The sequence below is a fragment of the Calonectris borealis genome, chromosome 2 (genome assembly GCF_964195595.1).
Source record: "Calonectris borealis chromosome 2, bCalBor7.hap1.2, whole genome shotgun sequence".
Taxonomy (NCBI): Eukaryota; Metazoa; Chordata; class Aves; order Procellariiformes; family Procellariidae; genus Calonectris; species Calonectris borealis.
Genome location: NC_134313.1, coordinates 133,118,319 through 133,138,532, shown reverse-complemented (window position 1 = coordinate 133,138,532; position 20,214 = coordinate 133,118,319). Strand labels below are relative to the sequence as shown.

Here is a 20,214-nt window from a genome sequence, read left to right as displayed (position 1 = left end):
CCTAGAAACATTGCCCTGCCTCATGATGGAGAAGACCTCAGACAGTCACCATTCTCACTCTCGACAGAAGGCAGGACTGTGTGGGTGTGGGGTGAGGAGGAAGGCACAAGAGAAAATAAGTATGAGCCGTCTTCGTGGCAGTGTCAGACTCTACAATGCGGCCTTGGGCCAGATCACAATATGGTTTTGATTCATAGAAAGAGAAACTATGGTACGTCCATCGCCTCCAATTTCTGCCATAGCTTCTTTTATGGGCAGTGGTTTCTACAGATGAACTGATTCAAGAATAAGTGGCTTCAGTAAATAACTTAAAATTAACCTAATATCATGGGCACACTCCTTTCCCTATGCGTAGTACTATGCGTAGAAAAATAACCACATCACAGACTGTCCCTTGTCTAAGAAAGGCAAATGCAGGACAAGCACACTGAAAGAGTATAAGGATGTGGCAAGTGACACTCATTAAGGGACAAGCTGCTCATCAGCACCCACTTTGAACCTCGGTGACTTCACAACTTAACACTACTTTCTGGGTGAAAAGCAATCATTCGGAAATCTTTTAATACAGCTCTGTTTTAAAAGAGCTAGCTAATCTGTTCTTACTAGCAAATGAAATCCTTTACCCCAGCCTCAAGGGCTCCATTTAGTTCAATTCTTGAAGTTTATAAAGAACATAGAGGATATGTGAGGTGTGAAAAATAAAATTAAAACAAAACAGAAGAGAAGAAGGTTTGCTAACTGCAAGAAAGAGCATTCCTTCTACAACCTCTATCCAACCACTTGCTTATGTTTTATTCATCAATTCTTTCTTCTTCCAGTTTCTCTCTTTCTGCAAAGACAACCTGGCAGCACCACATTTTTGTTATTCAATACAAAGTCAAATATAATCCCAGATCATTAAAGAAGAGATAAAGTACTCCTCCAACAGCTAAAATTCTAGTAAGAGCGTCAGAAACAGCACCTTGTTACCCATCTAGGGTCTCCATCTCTCCCTCACCTTCCTAGGGCTGTGTCTCCATCCACCAGGACCAGTCTCCTTGTCCGAGCACACGCAATGGATGCGTGATCCCATCACTTCACAGAAAAACGGAGGAAAAACAGAGGCGGTTTCCCTTTGCTGACCTCTAGCTCACAGCCATTTCTGCACTCCTCTGAGAACCCATCATCCCCCTTGAAACTCTGCATCGCTGCCTTCAGCGCAGCCCTGCCTACTCTGCCAGCCTCAGCAGCTTCACTGACTACACACGACACTCTGCTGGTCTTCACAGCACTGATGTGCTGTATAACTTCTCTCTCATACTTGCCATCTCCTTCAGGGTGTGAATTTTTTAATTTGGATTTGTTTTTTTTTTCCCCAAGCCAGGTTCAAGTACTACTAACACACATCTTACAGCAGCTTCTGGTTATCAATATCAAAAAGCCAATGAATTATTGCCAAATTCATGGAGCTACAAGTAAGAACATGTAAGAGAGTCATTAAGTCCTGCTGTAGTCAGACGATGTATAGTAAAGTTGTTCAACATTTGCCACATCAAAAGCTCTAACCAGATAAACTTTAGAATAGGAAAATCAAAAAAGAAAGAAAAAATCAATAACAAATATAAAAATAGCAAATTCGAAAGACATCAAGAAATAAATACAGCACCTAATAAAAATAGTAAGTCCTCGGCACACTTGGAGCACTTAATAAACCTTGGATTCAAAAATGGTCTCACAGACACTGCTCTGAAATTAAAGCTCACAGACACAACACAAAGCTTAGAAGTTAAAATACTTGGCTGCTGGGATAAATATTTATGGTTCACCTCACCTGCCCACATACTTGGACTGTTTAAGATTTTCTCCTTCACAACCAACTGAGAGGAGATAGTTATCAAAGCCTCAGCAGCATGATTTGTGTGATAGAGAAAAACAATTACAAGAGTATAGTTATTGTAAACATCTGTTTAAAAAAAAAAAAAGGCAATCAGAAATGGAAAGTATTTATCTACTTTCTCTAGAGTATTCTATATAGAGTATTTCTCTAGAGAGTTCTGTGATCTGGCCTCCTTGAAAGGAAATCAGACTTCAGTTTCCTACCCAAAAAAACCCCAAAGTATCTATTTCCATGTAACATACTTACATGTAGACAAAGGAAGTGTAAACATCCTTCATGAATGTGTATGTTTGGTTTTATATATTTATCTATAGGCTTATTTATGAGCCTACATCTTCTGATATGCTCATCGGGATCTTTTCAGCAGAGAAATCATCCATGTGCAATCCAAAAGTGTCAGGGATCATCCAAAGGTTTTGCTTTTGAGAGGTGCAAATTACCTCTTTATGTCCTAGGTGCACAAATCCTTCCTGCCTACACATCTCCCTGGCATCTCACAACAATTCCTGTAAGGCGGAGAAGACCCAGCCCTGCTGCCAGCCCAGGACGGGTTCTACCTCCCAAGGTTGGTTCTCCTCCTCAGTGGTTTGTTGAGCCATGTAATCCTTGCAGTCACTTCTAAATGGAAGAGACACATTGCCAAACATTAGTTTATTATTACAGCCATCAACTGAACTATAATTCTACCACTGTTATCCACCAACACTTTTCCTGCTTAAGTGCAAGGTATGTTTACTTTACTACTGAGGAGCTCAAACATTTTCTTTCATAATAAAGTATTCCCTTCCTCCTCCCACCTAAATCAAGGTGAACACTGATGAATCAGACCAAGATCTGGAACAACGTTTTCACTTCTACAGTGACATGGCCAGATGCAGGAAAGCTGAGAATTAGGATTTTCACCAGTTTTAAGACTGGTTGAAAGATTTCGCAAAAAAAGGGAAGGTGACAGAGCTTTCAAAAAACCAACCAAACAAAAAAACTTCCATGCCCCTAAACGCAACACCCAACACCACCACAGAGAGTTGGCATTTTATTCTTTTCTCTTTTACAATATTACTGCTGAAGCAAAAGTTCGAGATCTATTACACCAAATGAAATAGCCATGAAGGAAGAGATCAGATGGCAAAACAAGTTAACACAAATCTTATAAAATCCTATTAGCACTGTGTAGACAAAAGTATTTGGATCTTATTTCAATCTGCTTTGCAAATGGCCTTCCTATTTCCCTCACCCCACTAGACAGAATCTGCACCAGTAATGCTGGTTCACAGTTACATAAAGACAAAACCATGCAAATTCCACTTCTACACTGTATTTAATAAACAGACCATTTTCTCTGAGGTCCATATATACACAGAAAAGTGTTGGTTATCTCTTACAGGTAATGCTTTATCTGTTCATCTATAGTCAGCTAAAGCACTGGGAAATGGGAAAGAAAAATAAAGGACTCTCAATCCTCGATCCAGATCAACTAACTTGGAAGCTGGATGCAGAGAAGAAATGATGGAAGTCAGAAACAATGCAAAAATCCCTATCTAGTGGTAAGGCATTGATGATTTTTAGAAGTCATCTTTGGCACGTTCAGTTCTTTGGAAACACTGGATATATGCTGAAAAGGAAAACTTAATCCCGACACCTTTCATTCACAGCTAGCTATGGAGTGCAGTGCTGGTAATCCACGGTCAGGAAACAAGGAGCACTGTTTTCATTTTCCTACATCCAGTTCAAAATAGTACCATTAAGCTGACACCACCACAAGCGTACATCAGCAGGAAAAAATAGTATTTATATGAAAATCTTTACTCCTCATCAGAGGACCTCTGCATAAGCTGCTCCCTCAAAACTGGAACTGATAAAAATCAGCCAACCACATACACGCACTCACTCAGCATAAGACGTGCAGATCACAAAACGTGTAGGAACTTGTTCCTTCTCAGGAAATGCTCACAATCGATCCTCAAATTCAAGCCCCGAACAAACATTAAAATACCGCAAGCCATTTATCTAACTCCATAAACTGTGACCATCGCTGCGGTTATCTAAGTACTTGAACACAACTGACGAACATGCACTTAGCAACATATCTCATTATTACTACATTTTTGTGGCAGGCAAACATACAGGCTTTTCTCTGTTCTCCAACCAAGATATCTGCTAGAAAGTCTGCATCTCCCCAAGCCAGCCAATGTGTTATTCAAGCCATTCTCGTAAGGTCACGTCATCGTTACTGGATGTCTTTCATATTACAACACATCCTAAGCAATAGAAACAAAATTATGGCTAAACAAGTTCCTACTGTATTAACAAGTCCATCAAATCACTAGAAATGCAATGTTCTCAAATCTGTGCTACAGCACAGAAACAGCTCTGTGCTCTCCCCTGCGCCATCTCCAGAAACAGCATCCAAGAAGGGAGGATGGAGCAGCCTCTACACAGATCTACCTCTCGCTACCACGTCTTCTCTTTCCTCAGGCCGTCAGGAAGGAAGAACTGTCAAGCTCGGTTTAGTCAGTATAAGTACTACAGGTTTTCCACGTAACAATCCATCAGCTTTGTTTAACTAAACCGTATACATCAATTTTAAAAAGCACTCGGTACCAAAAGAAGACACCGCAAAAGACCATCAGTTTTCAGAGAGTGAAGAGCTCAGCACTTCCTAAATATCAACCCCTCTAGAAAAGTATCTTATGCTGATTATGCAAAAACTAGGATACGTGTTGTCATCCCCCAAATCACTAGTTCTCCCCTCTCAAAGTAAAGAAAACTCCGACTGTATCTATGGATATATGACAGTCACAGTGCTACAAATAGAGGAATATCACAGTCGTGCTTTTCTCTGGGATGCACAGCCCAGCAATCACCTTTGCAACCAGAGGCACCAAACAGTGCACGTGTCTCAGCCTCAGTCAGCACATGATGTTCTGCGAGATACCATACAGGCAAGCTCCTGTTTTGTCGAATTCACATGGATATATGCTCAACTAGAAGTGGCAATTGTTCTGTTGTTCTGCCAGGTAAACTCATACTGCTTAAGACATGATTACTCACTAGCTGTTTTGTGTATTAGGAATCCTTTTCCACATCCTACTTGCACAGCCATGACACCATAGCATCAACTAGTAGAGAGCAAGGAGACAGAAGGACTGTGAGACTTCAGCTTCATCTACATAACGATCAACAATATATGATACTCCACTGCACAGCAATGATACTGACAGAGAAAGCAGATCTCCTTTGCCATGCTGTAAGACACTTTGGGGCTCAAAAAATACAACACAGAGCAGTTCAACTTGGTGCATTGTTTTAGAATGGGGAATAGCCAATTTGCTGTCTCAGGTGCTTGTGAGATAGAAGACTGTCTTGGAAAGGAATCCAAATCAGTTTTGTATCTCCCAAATACAAACATGAAACCTTCTGGTAAGTCTTCATGCTTAACGTTCTGCTCTTAGTAAAAAGTCAGAAAAAAAAAACCCAAACCAACAACCTTGCTTTCTTGAGTGCTTGTCATTAGCCCTGCCTACTAAAAACTAAAAGGATTCTAAAAACTGCCATCATGCAAGATGTGCGATTGCTAAACTCCAGAGGTTCAAAGGTGGGAAGGAGCAACGGGCTCATGGCGAGTAAATCAGTGTACAAGTCAGGAGCGGAGGTCCACAAAAACAGACTCAAAATTAGCTGCAGACTGCCTGCCAGAGAAGCTATCATTAAGAAGTCTGTTCTACTAAGCCATCTACCCACGACAACAAGGTAGAAAGCAACTAAAGGGTACCCAGAAGAGAAGGCCTTTATGATCTTGAAAAGAGATCTGTTCTGCTGTGGAACTACTGGGAGGGGAAAGGGGAATAAAAAAAAAAAAGAAAGAAAGAAAAAAAGCAGTTCTGCTACAACAGCAACAAAACAATGTTTGTTTAGGAGGGATGGGCCACCAGCCCAACGTTTAACGAATCCAAGGACTCCAAACAGGATGGCTTTAAAACTGACCTTAAGAGAAAGTCTACTGTATTCTTGGAAGGACAGGAAGAGGATATGTCATATCTGAGAAGGAGATTGCTTATTTCTTCACCAGGGGTGCTTCAGCATACACAGTCAGTAACCAAGAACCAGTGCTTTGAACCCTGCCCTTTGGATTGAGCATTCAGTTCTCAGCATCCTGAGCAGCAAAGCCAAGCAAAAAATTTCAAATCTCAGATATGTAAAGTTCTGCTTCAAAATGAAAATATGGAGGGGAGTTACCTACATCCAGATCATTAATGCTGCTCTTAAGGAGCGTGAGCTACATAAAATGAGTTAAAAAATAGCACCAGGACAGGTCACCTGCAGAGGAGGAAAATTCAAAATACTAAGAGGAATTGAGACAGCTTGAAAAAGTGGCTGCAATAACCTACAGAAATGATCCGATATGAGGAGGTGTTTAGTAATAAGAACAAGAGACGTTTTCAAGATAAATTAGATAAGGACTTTGCAGGCAGTGTACTGAGGACACTTCTGGCATCCATTAAGAGCTCTGAATCTCATCAAGTACACGCCTCAAGCAGACTGCATGAACAACCCCGAGCATCCAACCCCAAAGTGAGTCAGGAGAAAGTGGGTGGTCTGTATACTTGCTCCTGAATTAGGGATGTCTCTGAATAGCAAGAAAAAACATGGTTTCTATTCAGGCAGGTAACTCTGCCCAGCTTCTGAGATTCAAAATCCCCAACCAAGACTTCCTGTTAAAGAGCTCATTAAAAAAAACAGACTCCTTCGTCTTTCACAAACTTCTTTGCTTCCTTGCCTCAGCTTCAGATTTCTTCATCTTCACCCCTTGCTATACTCTGCTTTTTTGTTTTCTCTAGAAGGAAAAGAGTGAAAATTAGGAAAAAGATATTAGACATTAGTAAAGAATGGAGCCAATACATGCAGATCAAAGTCTCCTCAACCCCGAAACCTGGTGTTTCAGCATTAGTTCTTCAGTTTGAAAGACAAACATCACACACGTGGTGAAGGTGAGAAAGGCACCTGCCATATTTATATGGTTAACATACTAACACAGGGGCCTAAACACAAGTACAGTATATCATACTATTATGTCTGTGTTAAGGGTCCTGTTCCTAAGCCACACCTACCCTACCGAGCATCAAAAATAAATAAATTAGAACAATCAGCATTCACAAGAAAAGAAGGCTTTGAGATTTTACAGGATGAAGCGGTTCAGTGGTTCCAGGGCAGCAGAGCAGCCGCAGCAGCTGTAATAGAAAGGCTCCAATAAACCACTCATCTGTGGAGCAACAGGAGAAGAGAACAGAACGAACAGTCGGAAGGGTCAGCAGTAGGTGAGCACAGACACCGGCTGGAGATTTTTTTTTTTTTTTAAAAAACAGTAACAGAACAGTAGGCAATTTCTGATTTCCCTAAAAAGCCTAAACTAGGTACCCACCAACTCTACCACAGAATGCACATGTAACGGTGCATACTTATGCAAAGGGCAAACCACTTTGGGGCACCCAGAACCGAAGTCTGTGGTCTGTGTGTACGTGTAGCAGAACGCTCTGCTGAACATAACTGCTTATCAAAAGCTAAACACTGCCGGAGCAGAGTTTCCTCCACAAACAGTAACAGGTAGGTATGAAATTTATAATCCCTCTCCTTCCACCACCAGTCAGGGCTTGGCAGATAAGAAGAAAGGTGGCAGGTGATGAGGGGAGTTGCATTTTCCTGGTTTAGGAAGCAAAGCTAGGACAGAACAGAAGAAAGATAGATGTAAAGGTCCGACTTTGTTCCACAGTTCAACACAGACAAGAAAAAGATTTTTTTTTAATTCCACCCCCCAATTCTTATGCTGGTTTTTTCAGTCATGAAAGGATGACTAATCCCATGCAACTATCTTCCCAAAATACAGATACTGGAAGGTTTTTTTTCTTTTTACCTCTGCAGTTTACTATCTTGTGTCAATTTGCCAAAAACAAGCTAAATATGTGGGCTTTTCCTAACCACCTCTCTTCAGTTCTCACTTCTTATCCTAACCACCTGCATCTCTGCAGGCTTCTGAAAGAAACATTACTACATTTACTTGGTCTTCAATTACAGTTAATATTTTTAAATTACACATGCAGAAAGATCAGCGTGAATTATTGTTCCTAATTATCAATATAACAAGTCTAATGGAATACAATGACTGCATAATAAATTTTAAATTATTACACCACATAAGTTAACAATACTTTCTAGAAAACTGTATACTCAATTCCATGCCATGGTTCTAGCCACACAACACCACTAGAGATCGTAAACAAATTCTAACATGCCTGTGTATTTATGCAAACCTGCTACTACAGAACAAGTAATTGCAAAATTATGTGTTTGGGCTCAATCTTGAATTCATGAGGTACCGAGTATCTTTAGCAGCCACTTACACCATTGCAGGCAAAACTCCACTCCTTTCCAATATCAAGGGGTTGGGGTTTGGGGGATGGAGCAAGGGGAATTGGTTTCCAAATGCAAATGCTATGGCTTCCATATAGGCAGGCTCAGGGAAGAAGCATTCCTTTGTTTCCAGAATACTTAGTGGTAGTAAGCAATCCTGTGGCTGGCACACTGTGCTGTTTGCAAGAACAGAAGGGGTCACTAGCTGGACACCCACCACAGAGGTCAGTGGAATAATGTAGAATTAGGATACAGAATACTGCTACAGGAACTGCACTTTTTATTTAAAAAGGAAAGAAAGGAAAAAGTCAGGTCGCCATTGAGAAAAAAAATACAACTATCAATTAACCCAGTATATCTCCAGAACATTCATTAAGCTTATAAATTAATGTTCATTTTTATTATATTTGTTTCAATATTTGCAACGCATTTGAGGCCATACGTACGGTTCAGGTATATAGCAAGAGCAGATATAGAATTTCTCGCCCATCTCTTTCATGATGATTTCTAACTCAGAGATACGAAAATTGCCACGGAACTAAAATTCATCAGGTAAAGGCTTTTCAAAGGCTTTTTTTTTTTATTAAAATCCAACCACTTAATATTAAAATACAAGAATACAACCAAAAATATCCACAGAAGGTAACAGCAACAAATACCTTTTCCCCATCCTGGGCATCCAATTATTGATGCATACCTGAACAAGCTCTTGGTATTTACCGTGGCTCTGGAAGCAGATTGAGCAAGCCACTAAAACCCCCTGGCATGTAACTCTGTTCCAGATCACAGTGTCCAACACAGACCTTATCGCCCCGCTGAATCTGGTCTAAAGAGAGCCCTGGGTAATTGCCCCAAGATAACTGTCAGCAAAGACAGGGTATTTGCTCTGTTCTGAAGACAGGCTCTTCACAATCTCACAAAAAACTTGCCAGAGAGAAAGGGATTATTCTGGATAGCTGAAACGAGAACAAGATGTTAGATACAGGTAGCTAACTCTCCGGATAGCTGCCCTAGGACAGAGACCAAAATCTGGAACCACTGTTAAGCATGGCTGCTGAAGATAAAGCATGAGGACTGAATCAGCTCCCGTGTCAACATTTCCCATCTATATAAGCATTTACACAGTTCAGGAGTATTTAGTCAATTTAACAGATTTTCTGAGGTGTAAGGAAAATGCGATTATTACCAATGCTAGGACTGTGTGGAAAGAGTCCTACAGCACAGGTAGAAAGTCTCTCTAAAGTATAGCAAGTGCTTCCACTGAGCCTGGGAAAAGGAAGACTCCCTAGCGTAGTCCTGTGAAATGGAAGTGCATACAAAAAAACTCACGTAACATTACCTTCCCACCTTTCACAACCACACCACAACCTTGCCTCATGCCTCCCCAGGAGCATAGAGCACTTACAACTACAGTAGAGGACCCCAGATCATCCTAGTTCCTCCCTGGAAGGCTGTGCAAGCATGGGATTTTATTTTAAACACCTTTTAGCTTTCCTTTTCCCTCCAAATATCATAGTAGTTCCAAGCAATTTTTAGTGAATTTGTTACTGTCAATGAAGCTGTCAACTGCCTGGTCCACCCTGCCGCATCCATGGTACTCTGCATTTGGATGAATAACCCCCAGCCTGAGAACGCAAAGCAGCATACCCCTGAGCCTCTTCCCCTTTCTGTGCCATTGCTGCTGCAGAGATTTTTCACTCCCCTTCCACAAATCCATCTTTTTCACATTAGCATACTCATTAAGGGTCAGGAAACTCTTACAATATGGTCCAAACAAATTTATGAAGAAAAGCAGCTATTTGGGGTTTTCCTCAGAATTCCACTTATCTTTCCCCTCCCTCTATTCTATGCAAAAAAAATGTTCAGATAATGAAGACCTGACACCTCAGTAGGAAGGCTCTGCAGGCATCCCAAGAGCTTAACAGGATAAAGAGGAAGAAAAGCTCCCTGGCCCTAAACTGAAATAGAGACAAGTATGAATGGTTCACTGTTATTTTTTGCATCAAAACTGGGACCTTAACAACACTCTCATCACCCAGTTAACCCAGGACAACCATCAATGATGCCTGCAAGAACAGACACTCCTCTACCTAACAGCAAGTTAGAGAAGTTCCAACAGATCGCTAGAAAAACATGTAAACTTCCAGCGTTTCCCTGCAAGTTTGTCACCAATTTACTTGGATCAATGTCAGTCCTTTGATCTGAAGACAAAGGAAGCAAGGGTAGATCTCAGTAATTTGGTATGCAGCTTTCACCAGCAAGCAGGCAGGTATCTGAAGTCTACGTGAAGCCTTTAAATGAATTTTGAGGTCACTCCCCTAACACTAATACACACACACGCACTCTCTGATGCAGATACACAACAAGATTGCATCAAAATAAATGACTGAAATAATGATATAGTGTTGTTTTCCTCACTGAATGCCACTGTCATCTACCACACAAGGGGCCGAGTTCACATTCACATACCCATGCCAATCTCACATAGCAGTGAAATTGGATCTCTTGCATCTTAAATGTACCACCTCCCAGTTTCTGGGTTACAGCTCCACTTGCTCCTATTAGGATAATTCCGAGAAAGTAAGATGGTGACTACACTACACACTGCTGAAGAAATAAGTGATACTTTACATCGATTTCTCCTTTCCATGACATACTCAGATATTCAGCAGTTCTATATTTATTCAATGAATATTTACTATCTGTCAAAATATGTTGGGGAAAAAAAATGAATTTCCAGAAGGAACAAACGTTTACAGCTTATTCAAGTTTGACAAGGGGGGGGGGGGGGGGGGGGGCAGGGCAGAAGAAAAAAAAGAAAAAGAGCGGGGGGGGGGAAATCTCAGAAGTGACCAAATATTTCCTAAATTAAAAAAACATTTTGTTGGAGCAGTTTCAACAATGCCAACATTTCAAAATGAAAGTACTCCGCTTTTCAGAAAAAACTCTTAAAAAATAAGATAGCCTCTATTAGTGAAATCTTTCTCAAAATCAGAAGAAATGTTTCAAAATTCATCCACAATTAAATTCTAATCTTTTTGGCCATAGAGAACTGACTGGCTTGGCTTCAAAAATCCCACTCAATTTTTTCCTTAAACTGATAAATTTCTTTTTCTATGGCTACTCCATCCTTTGTAACACAAGATAGAACATTAAAAAGATATAATTAACACCTGTGTGTAAGTCAATTCATTCTTTAATGAATTACAGTATCTTAAAGAAACTGCACAGTAGTAATGTACTCCATCCTGGGCACTCATCAGAGACACAAACAGCACTGCGGTGTCATCAGCATCTCTGGTGAAGAAATCCACTCCCCTTGTTTATCACAGCACAAAGTTAAGAAGGAGCCCCCTAAGAATTCAGGGTGAAAAACGCAAATATTAATAGCAAAGAAAAATGATTAAACCATAAACTGGAATATTTCTTCTATTCTACAGATCAGAATATTGCTCCAGCCTCTTGTAACTAAAGAAAAGTGTAATAAACCATACGTACTCCCCCAATGTATTTCCAAAAGTCTCAAGATAGAATTAGACACTGAGTAACAGGAATTGGTTGTTTAATTTTAATTGTGAAATTATTCACTGAGACAGCCCCTTAAAACCAAGGACCCTTTTTTATTAAACACAGCTGATTTATCAAATCAATTCTTTAATTGCTGCCATTTCAAATTAACACCAAAATCTTTGCCTTTCTCAAAGTGTATATAGCTGCTATTTACTTACATGTTTATCATCCAAATTTTGATTTGCTGGTGCTTACTAGAGACAAATAAAATTAATTCTCAGTGAAACACATCTTATTCAAGAAAAAGAATTATAAATAAAGGAAAAAACCCCACATTCGGGAGCAACATAAAGAGTACACTGGAAGCAGCTGGCCTCCAGTGCTTATTCCTTTTGCATTAAAGTATTCTGCAGCTTGACACAAAATATTTCTGATTACTTGTTTGTATTTGCTTTATATTATATAAGAGGAAGGAATGGTAGGTAAGATTGTCTCCAGATGGATGTTTCATCATCTTCTAGCATTACGTCTTCCTCAAATTATTTTTTATTATAGAATTCCTGGTCTTTTCACATTCCCCAAGAAATGATGAAGTGAAAAAAAGATAATTTGACTGGCAGCCACCTGATTATTTTACAATTCTCGTAAGGACTGCAGGTTAGCTACAAAATCATCCTCTCACACCCGGAAGAGTAGACATGATAATCACTATAAATTTCCCCCCAAAGGTAAGTATGCCCTACAACAAATCAAGTGTAACACTACTGCTACAAGTTACCTGATGCTTCTTCAGTTTTTCATTTTCTGACTTGTATTTGTGCAGATCTGTCGGCGTACAAGAGGAGCAATCCCTGCCAATGGTAGGGACGCAGCCCTGCAACAGGCCTCACCCAAAGCCACTCAAGCCGGCAGAGGAAAAAGGAAAGATCCCTATTGGCTTTACGTGAGGCCTTCAATCTTAAAAAGGAAAAAATCAGTTTGCAGCATGTTCACAGATGTTTGTTTTCAGCCCTTTCTTCCTAGAACATATACCACTCAAGCTTTACGCCATTAAAACACTTTATGCCTTAGCCTCGATGTACTCGGTAACCTCAGAACAAGAACAAATGTCGCATCACAGAAGTATCAAAAAGTCATGTTTTAGTTAAAGTTTAATGGCAACTCCATTTACCTCCATGCGATTAATATAGCCTAGAATTTGTTACAATTTTTGCACTTACATTTTATCACAATTTAATTTCAAATCCAAAGAGCAAAGGAAACCAGACTTGGAACTGGAAAATAATCCAAAAACCTGCTCTGCTCAAGATTACAAGTGGGGGAAAAAAGTGCTGATTAGAACTGTTAGTCAAAAAAGACTCTATTTGCTAGAAAAGCCTTCCTGAAATAGAAGAGCCTTCCTCACCACACCAACTTGCAAAGCAAATAGCCAACATCCTTGGAACATACATCCTTCCACATCACCATGAAATGCATTTTCAATAAATAACAAAACTTACAGCTGGGAAGTACTGGGCTGAGGATGAACTTAAGATAAATGTAGCCATAAATGTAGAAAGTTGCTTTCCATGAACAATAATTAGTACTACTGCTGAGGTAAACACACGTAATTGTTCATTTATTTTGCAAGGCCACACGTTCATCCGCATTACTGCCAACTAAGCATGGGTCTGTCCTCCGATTTCCAGACACCGAATCAAGCATCCCATGTATCTAGTTGCCACATCACTCTCAGTATAAAAAGCCTTGGGTTAAGATCTACCACCTCTTCAAAACAGCCCGTCTCAACTCCGAATATTAAATTACGCATTGAGCAAATGCTAAAAGAGAGTTACATGATGGTAACCACTTAAACGATGTTCACGCTCTTCTGAAGAGCTTAGCTTTAAAGCAAACAAAATCTTTCATACAGACTTAAGTTTGCTAGTCCTTCCAAAAATGCTGGTGCGTAGCCCCTCATCCTCATCTTTAGCAACATAAAAGGGTCGCATCTTTTTATGCTTGTTTTACACAACATACTATGAGCTCCAACGTAGAAGCTGTCATCTATGTCATACTGCACCTTATCCAACATGCTGATGGAAGTTTGGGCAACACAGGAGAGGGGAGCGAAGCACACATTTTAGCAATACCGAACGCCATTTTTGCATGTGCTCGCAGCCAGCTTGTAATTCAACACCTTTTACTATCAAAGTGAGGACACAGCACAACCGTTATTAGCATTTCTGAGAAAATACTGAAAGCGCCAACTTTAAGCTAGCTGCATGCATTCAGCCAATGGATTATTAAACCACTCAAGCTCTTTGCTGTGGAATCTGGCCCCTTGACTGCCGAATATTAAATAAAAATTGAATTCACTGAAGGTAGCGGATGTCAGTTACCACCAGACACGGAATTTCAGAAGCCTCTTTCCCCCTCCGTATGACCTGAACTTTCCAGATGGGTAGTTATTTTATATGTAAGATTTTGGTCTGTCTTCTGCAACTATTCTTTTCTTGAAGAAGTTTTATTTTTCCTGCTAATCCTATCACTTAGGAAAGCAGTTGCCTGGGCTCCCACAGCAAGTACTGTTCTGCTGCAGGACCCATCCTAATATTTGGGAATCGGTGAACTTTGGTGAGAAGCGTCATAGCTCCCAGTTCTGACAGCAATACCACACAAATACCTCACTGTAAGCTATCCGACACTGGGACTTCTTACAAAGTTACGACGAAATGTTCAGCGACAATAGATCATCTTAGTTTGTGTAATTACTGTATAAGCAGATGGTCTTTTTTTTTTTTTCCCTTCAAATTCTTCTAGCACTTTCAGTGCAATACAATTAACAAACTCTACTTCCACTAAGGTAAGTGTCTTCAGATTTATCTTTTGTATCTCTTCCTATCCACTCTTCCATCTCTTTGGGCCCATCACTGTATGTTCAGACACTTGCTTCATTCACATCCATTTCCTCAATGCTCAATGAGTCTCAGAGAAGCAGGACTGCTCCCATTAGCCATACAGCTACATGGGTACGTACGGCATGTCAGTACTCGTCATGAACCAGATGAACACATAGTGGCTCACACAAGCAACAACCTCATCCGCACTTGATTAAAAATATTCTTCAACTATAAATACAAAGCAAAAATTAAAATAAATAAATTGATGTTGTCAAAATCTGATTAAGAGATTCAGTTTAAAAATTGGCTCTTCAGCATCAGAGTAAACTTTGTATTAGCAACTAGCTTTAAGGAGCTACTTGACCCCCCACTCTAAAGGATGCAGTTCAACTATGGGTAGATTGAGGAAGAATCAAGTCACGGGGGGGGGAAGAGCCCCCCCAAAACCCCAGAAACCAAAGTGTGTGACCCTCTGGACTTCTATGAACAGCTGAAAATGCCTCAGAAAATTACTTATACCAAGTTAAGACATAAATGTAATTTCAGAAACACTCTGTGGAACCAGATGTGCTGTTCCTAACATCACAGGTGAAGACACTATCAGGACTGCAGAAATACAATAAAATTTGCCATGTTGCCACAGCTGAATACTCAGCAGTTCGGGGTTGGTTTTGGGGTTTTTTTATTGGTTATTTTTTTTTCTCCTCCTGACAGTACTCTGGGGAATTGACTGGTTTAAGTCCATTCCATTCTACAGTATGAATCTGGCAAATAGCAGTAAATTAGGCCTTTTGCTCCCAGACTAGAGACATCAGAAAAGTCAATCAAACTACCTGCAAGGCACTGGAGCAGCCAAAACCAAGTGGCAGGGAGACGGCCTAGCAAGGCAGACTAAAAGCTCCCCTTCTCACTTGCAGAGAAGGTAACAGCACTTCAGGTTGCTTGGACAACATGCTGGTAGAAAAAGCTCACAGAGCAGCATTTACCAATCAGCAGTTTTAAATCAATGTCTATTTCCAGCTGTGAGCCACAAAAAATGTGAATACACTGTTTGATAGTATTACTACAGACTCAAAGAGTTCATCTTGCAGAACGTGGTCTCATTGCAGAGGACACCAGTAGGGCCTTACGAAAGACCCCAGATGAGCGCTCCCGAGCTAGCCTAACTCTTCACAAGTCTTCAATACATAACTGCAAAACCCAGAAAGCAGCTGATATGCTGATGGGCACGTAGCACCACCTCAGAGTTGAGTATTTCATCCAATAGGCACAACTCTCCCAGGTTATCTGCACTGATACTTTTTCAAGTAACTGGTAATTTATCAGGTGGCCACTAAGATGTAGGAGAAAAAAAACAAACCACTGTACACTGAATTATTTCGTACCATATGATTATTCATGAGTGTTATATTATGAATAAGGAAAGCAACTACAGAATCCCTCAGAAACCAAATATACTCTGTCCCCAGAATGCCACAACAGTGTTTCCTTATACTAAGTTGAGCTTTATTTGCAAGGTTGACCAAAAAAAGATCCCTTGATAAGTATTTGTTCCCACTTTTTCAGAGGCACAATACAGCTCTGAAAAACAATTAAATTCTTACCAGCACTCCATTGAGGATGTGAACGATTATTAACCCATCCTGTGAAATATGGCAGAGCAGCAGCATTGCAGCAGCCAGACCATGAGGAGCCCATGCCATACACGCCTCCCCACACAGAGCTGTTTGCAGCATCAAGTTTGTTATCTGCGCTGTAATACCATCTGCCTAGCAATCACCCACTTCAGTTTAAACTAATAATGGAATATAACTCAATCAAGTTTTCTTTATTCCTGCAGCGCACACAGAATGTCCAAAGCAATGTATTTTTCATATGGCATGTTACTCTTCGCTCTATATGCCAAAAATGAGAGTCAGTTTTTAAAGCAACAAATTTCAGCGCACATTTCTAGACCTGTATGACAGCAAAAATTGGACGCTGTTTGCATCAGACTTACTAAGAAAGTAATTCCAACGTAAGTTCCTATTCAGACGTTTACTCCTTTATTTCCCAGCTGCCTTTGGAAAGGTTAATCACCTTTTGGCTGAGCACTCATCTGGTGAGTTTTCATAGATTCTCATCCTTCAGGCTGCACCAGGAGCCCCTCACACGCACCAAACTGTAAAGCTGAGCCTCCATGTGAGATCTCCATGTGGGATCCATACTCGGTGTCACTGGTGCAACTCCCTACCGATTCTTCCAGTGTTTGATATAGGTGAGTAACATAACATACCCGCATCTTGTATTCACTAGCAGGCCAAGTTTAACCTGCCATCACGCTGAGCTGAAACATTAAAGATGAAGCAGAGCAATCTTATGTCATTCTCTACCAGTTTGTACTCAATCAGCTGCATCTGTGAAATCATATGTGCAAAGTTTCAGTTGTGTCCTGCAAGTCTTGGCAAATGACACGCTCAATTAAATGTATGTGTGTTCAGTCTGTAATGCTTTAACTTTGAGATAAGAAAAAAGTAATGAATACTGGCTACAGAATTAAACATACAGTTATTAAGAAATTACAGTATTTCAGCATAAAGTTCCCCTCTCTGCGGAGCGGTCTCAGAACCGCTGATTGGGGATTAAACAGCCACACACAGACCACATGGGCTGGACCATATCTCTTCTGACACCCTGTGGGCTGTGGCACCTAGGGGCTGATAATCCACTTGAGGGACACACAACATGACTTACGAACTTTCATTTTGGGAAACTGTTTCCCCTAAGCTTTTCTGGTGTAATGTGATGCATGGTGTAGGAAAAGCTAAGAATCTGAGATTCAAAAAAAAAACCCCAACAATATCACAACAGTGTGCTTGCACCACGTCGACTCATAAATTACAGAGTTTTGCGGTATGTGGTTTTGTTACCTCATACTAGGCACCGTGATAATTATGAGAACCACACCTTTCATCTCGCTGACCTATAACATTACATTAACGTAACGTTACACTCGCAATTTAAGCTTCAGTGATTTTTTTCAGGTATTCAGGCCTGCCTATTAAAACTTAATAAACTGAAATGCACTCTAGCTTCATTGTTTTGTAGCAGCATGTTGTTTCCTCATACTTCTAGTGAAACACGGGAGTCTCAGGTCCCTGGGTACTTAAAACTTCTGTATTTTTCCCCCATGTTAAAACTTGGTCTGCTTCAAAGAATTAGCTCAATTTTTGACAGTTTAAGCACTGTATTTTATTAGCAAAAAGAGAAAGTCGAGAAGTTTCAGAGGGGAAGTAGCCTAGAAGCCAAGGCAGCACACCTGCCGAGGCCGAAGAGCAAAGGTGCGGGGCGGCGGCAGCCCAGCGGCAGTGCCATGCCCGGCTGGGGACGGCGCAGGGACGCGATGCTTTGCTGGAAGCCGGGGCGGGCGGCGCGGTGCCGGCCGGTAGACCCTCCATGCCGGCAGGCAGACCCTCCACGCCGGCACGCCTCAGGCTCGGCCGGGCGCGGGCAGGCCGGGAGCGCCGGAGGGGGGAGAGGGAAAGTTGGCGCCCGCGGCCGGCCGGGAGCCGCACCGCCCCCTCCTCCCCCTGGGCGCCGCCCGCGCTGCCGAGGGGCGGCCCCGGCGGCCCCTGCGCACGCTCCCGCCCCCCCGCCGCCCATGAGGCGCCCTCGCCGGGAAGGCACTGACGAGTCATCGCCCCGCCACCCGCAGGCCCGGCGGCGTCCCCGCCCCCGCGCCCCTGGCGGGACGGGCGGCTGAGGAGAGCGGGGGGCGGCGGCCGACCGGGCAGCGGCCGTTGCGCGGCGCAGGGGGAGCCTACAGGTGATGATCCAGCGCGGCGCTGCCCGGCCCGCCCCCCGCGGCCTGGCCTGGGCTCCGCGGCTAACGGCAGCGGGTCCCAGCGCGGCCGCCTTCGCCTCTCGCCCGGCTGGCCCCGGGGGCTTTACTGGCGGCGCGGGCCGCCGGCCCCGCCGTTGCCGCCGCCTGGCCTCCCGCCCGCCCGCCGCCGCCGGGCCCTCCCTCCACGCCCACCGCGCTGCCGGCCCCGGCCTCCCTCACGCCGTCCCTCCGCCGAGAGGTGCCTCCCGCGCTGCGGCGGCCGGTGCGGCCACAGCGCGACCCGTCCTCCCCACCACACCTAGCAACAGCGCTGACAGGACGCAGTGGCGGCGGCGGCGGGAGGAGGAGGAGGAGGAAGCGGAATGGCTGCCGCGGCGGCGGCTCCCTCCCTCCCTCCCCGGAGCCCTGACAGCCAGAGCCGGGGCGGAAGCAGCAGGCGGCGTGCTGTGCCCGTCCTCCTCCCTCCTCCACCGCCTCCTCCGGGCTTCTGCGCTCCCTCCTGCCAATGCAAACTAACTCCCCCTCGCCAGGGCCGGCGGGCTGCACGCCTCCCCCGCACCCACCCATGCCGCCGCCGCCGCGCCGCACGCCGCCTCCCCGAGGAACCCTCCACGTCGCCCGCAGGACCCCTCCTGCCACTCCTCGCCCGCCGCCCGCCGACCTCCCTCCACCGGTGGCCGCCGCCGCGCCCCGGCTCCCACTGCACCTTGTGCCCCCCCCCACCCCGCCGCCGCACACGCGGCCCCCACGCCCCCCGTGCCCGCCGCCGCGGTGCGCCCCCGCCACCCGCCCTGCCCTGCCCTGCCCCGGCCGCGGCCCCTGCCCCGGCCCCGCGGGGCACTCACCGATGTGGTTGTCCTCGATGTGCTCGATGAGCTCCGCCAGGGTTGGGAAGTGGAGCCCGCAGCCCCCGAACCTGCAGGCGTTGGAGAAGAAGGAGGCGGCGGCGATGCCTGTCATGGTGTTACATCGAGATCCCCCTGCGGTGCCTGCTCTGCCAGGGCCGGCGGCGGCAGGGCGGGGAGAGGCGGGGGCAGGGGGGAACGGGACGGAGAGAGAGAGATGGGGAGCGAGAGAGAGAGAGAGGGTGGGGGCGGGGAGGAGGAGGAGGTGGCGGCCGCGGCGGCGGCGGCGGCAGCAGCAGCGTCGGGAGCGGCGGAGGGGAGGGACGGGCTGGGTGGGGGGAGATGAGGCAGCCGCAGCTGGGAGGAGGGACCAGCGCGGCTCTGTAACAGCTGTGCTGCCCCGGCGGCGGCCGCCGACAGCGGGAGGAGCAGGGCACCCGGGCCGCCCGCCGCTGCCGGGGGACACCCGCGCCTCCTCGCCGCGGGGGCGGCGGAAGCTGCCGTCCGGCACCGAGCGGGGGCGGGGAGGGGAGGAGGGCGCGCCCCGCCGCTAACTTTCCCCCTCAGCCTTTCGCAGGCGGCGGCGGGGCTGGGGGCTGCTGTAGCGGCCGGCGGGGCGAGGGGAGCTGCTCCTGGGGTAGGTGCTGGGGCCGGGAAGGTGGCGCCCGCCCCGGGGACCTCTCCCGGCCGCCGGGTGTTGGCTCCTAATGCAGCTGCCACCTCCACTGCGTCGAGGGGAAACAGCCAGCCCTCGCCGAGGTCGCTAAACCGAGGGGCGGTCGCTCCTTCCCTGAGGGGAGCCGAGGCCGCCAAACCCAGCCCTCACCTGCCCGGCGACGAGCCGGCGGCCCGGGGCACCTGCGCGCCCTGCGG

General features: G+C 44.6%; 1 protein-coding gene across 1 annotated transcript in view; it reads right to left on the bottom strand.

Annotated features, from left to right (window-relative positions):
• Window positions 1–19,752, bottom strand: part of JAZF1 (JAZF zinc finger 1) — a 200,588-nt gene extending 180,836 nt beyond the window's left edge. Inside the window, exon 1 of the mRNA XM_075143501.1 lies at window positions 19,342–19,752. Coding sequence (XP_074999602.1) covers window positions 19,342–19,456 — 115 coding nt within the window. The 5' untranslated portion in view covers window positions 19,457–19,752. The remainder of the gene's footprint in view (window positions 1–19,341) is intronic.
• Window positions 19,753–20,214: the final 462 nt, after the last annotated feature.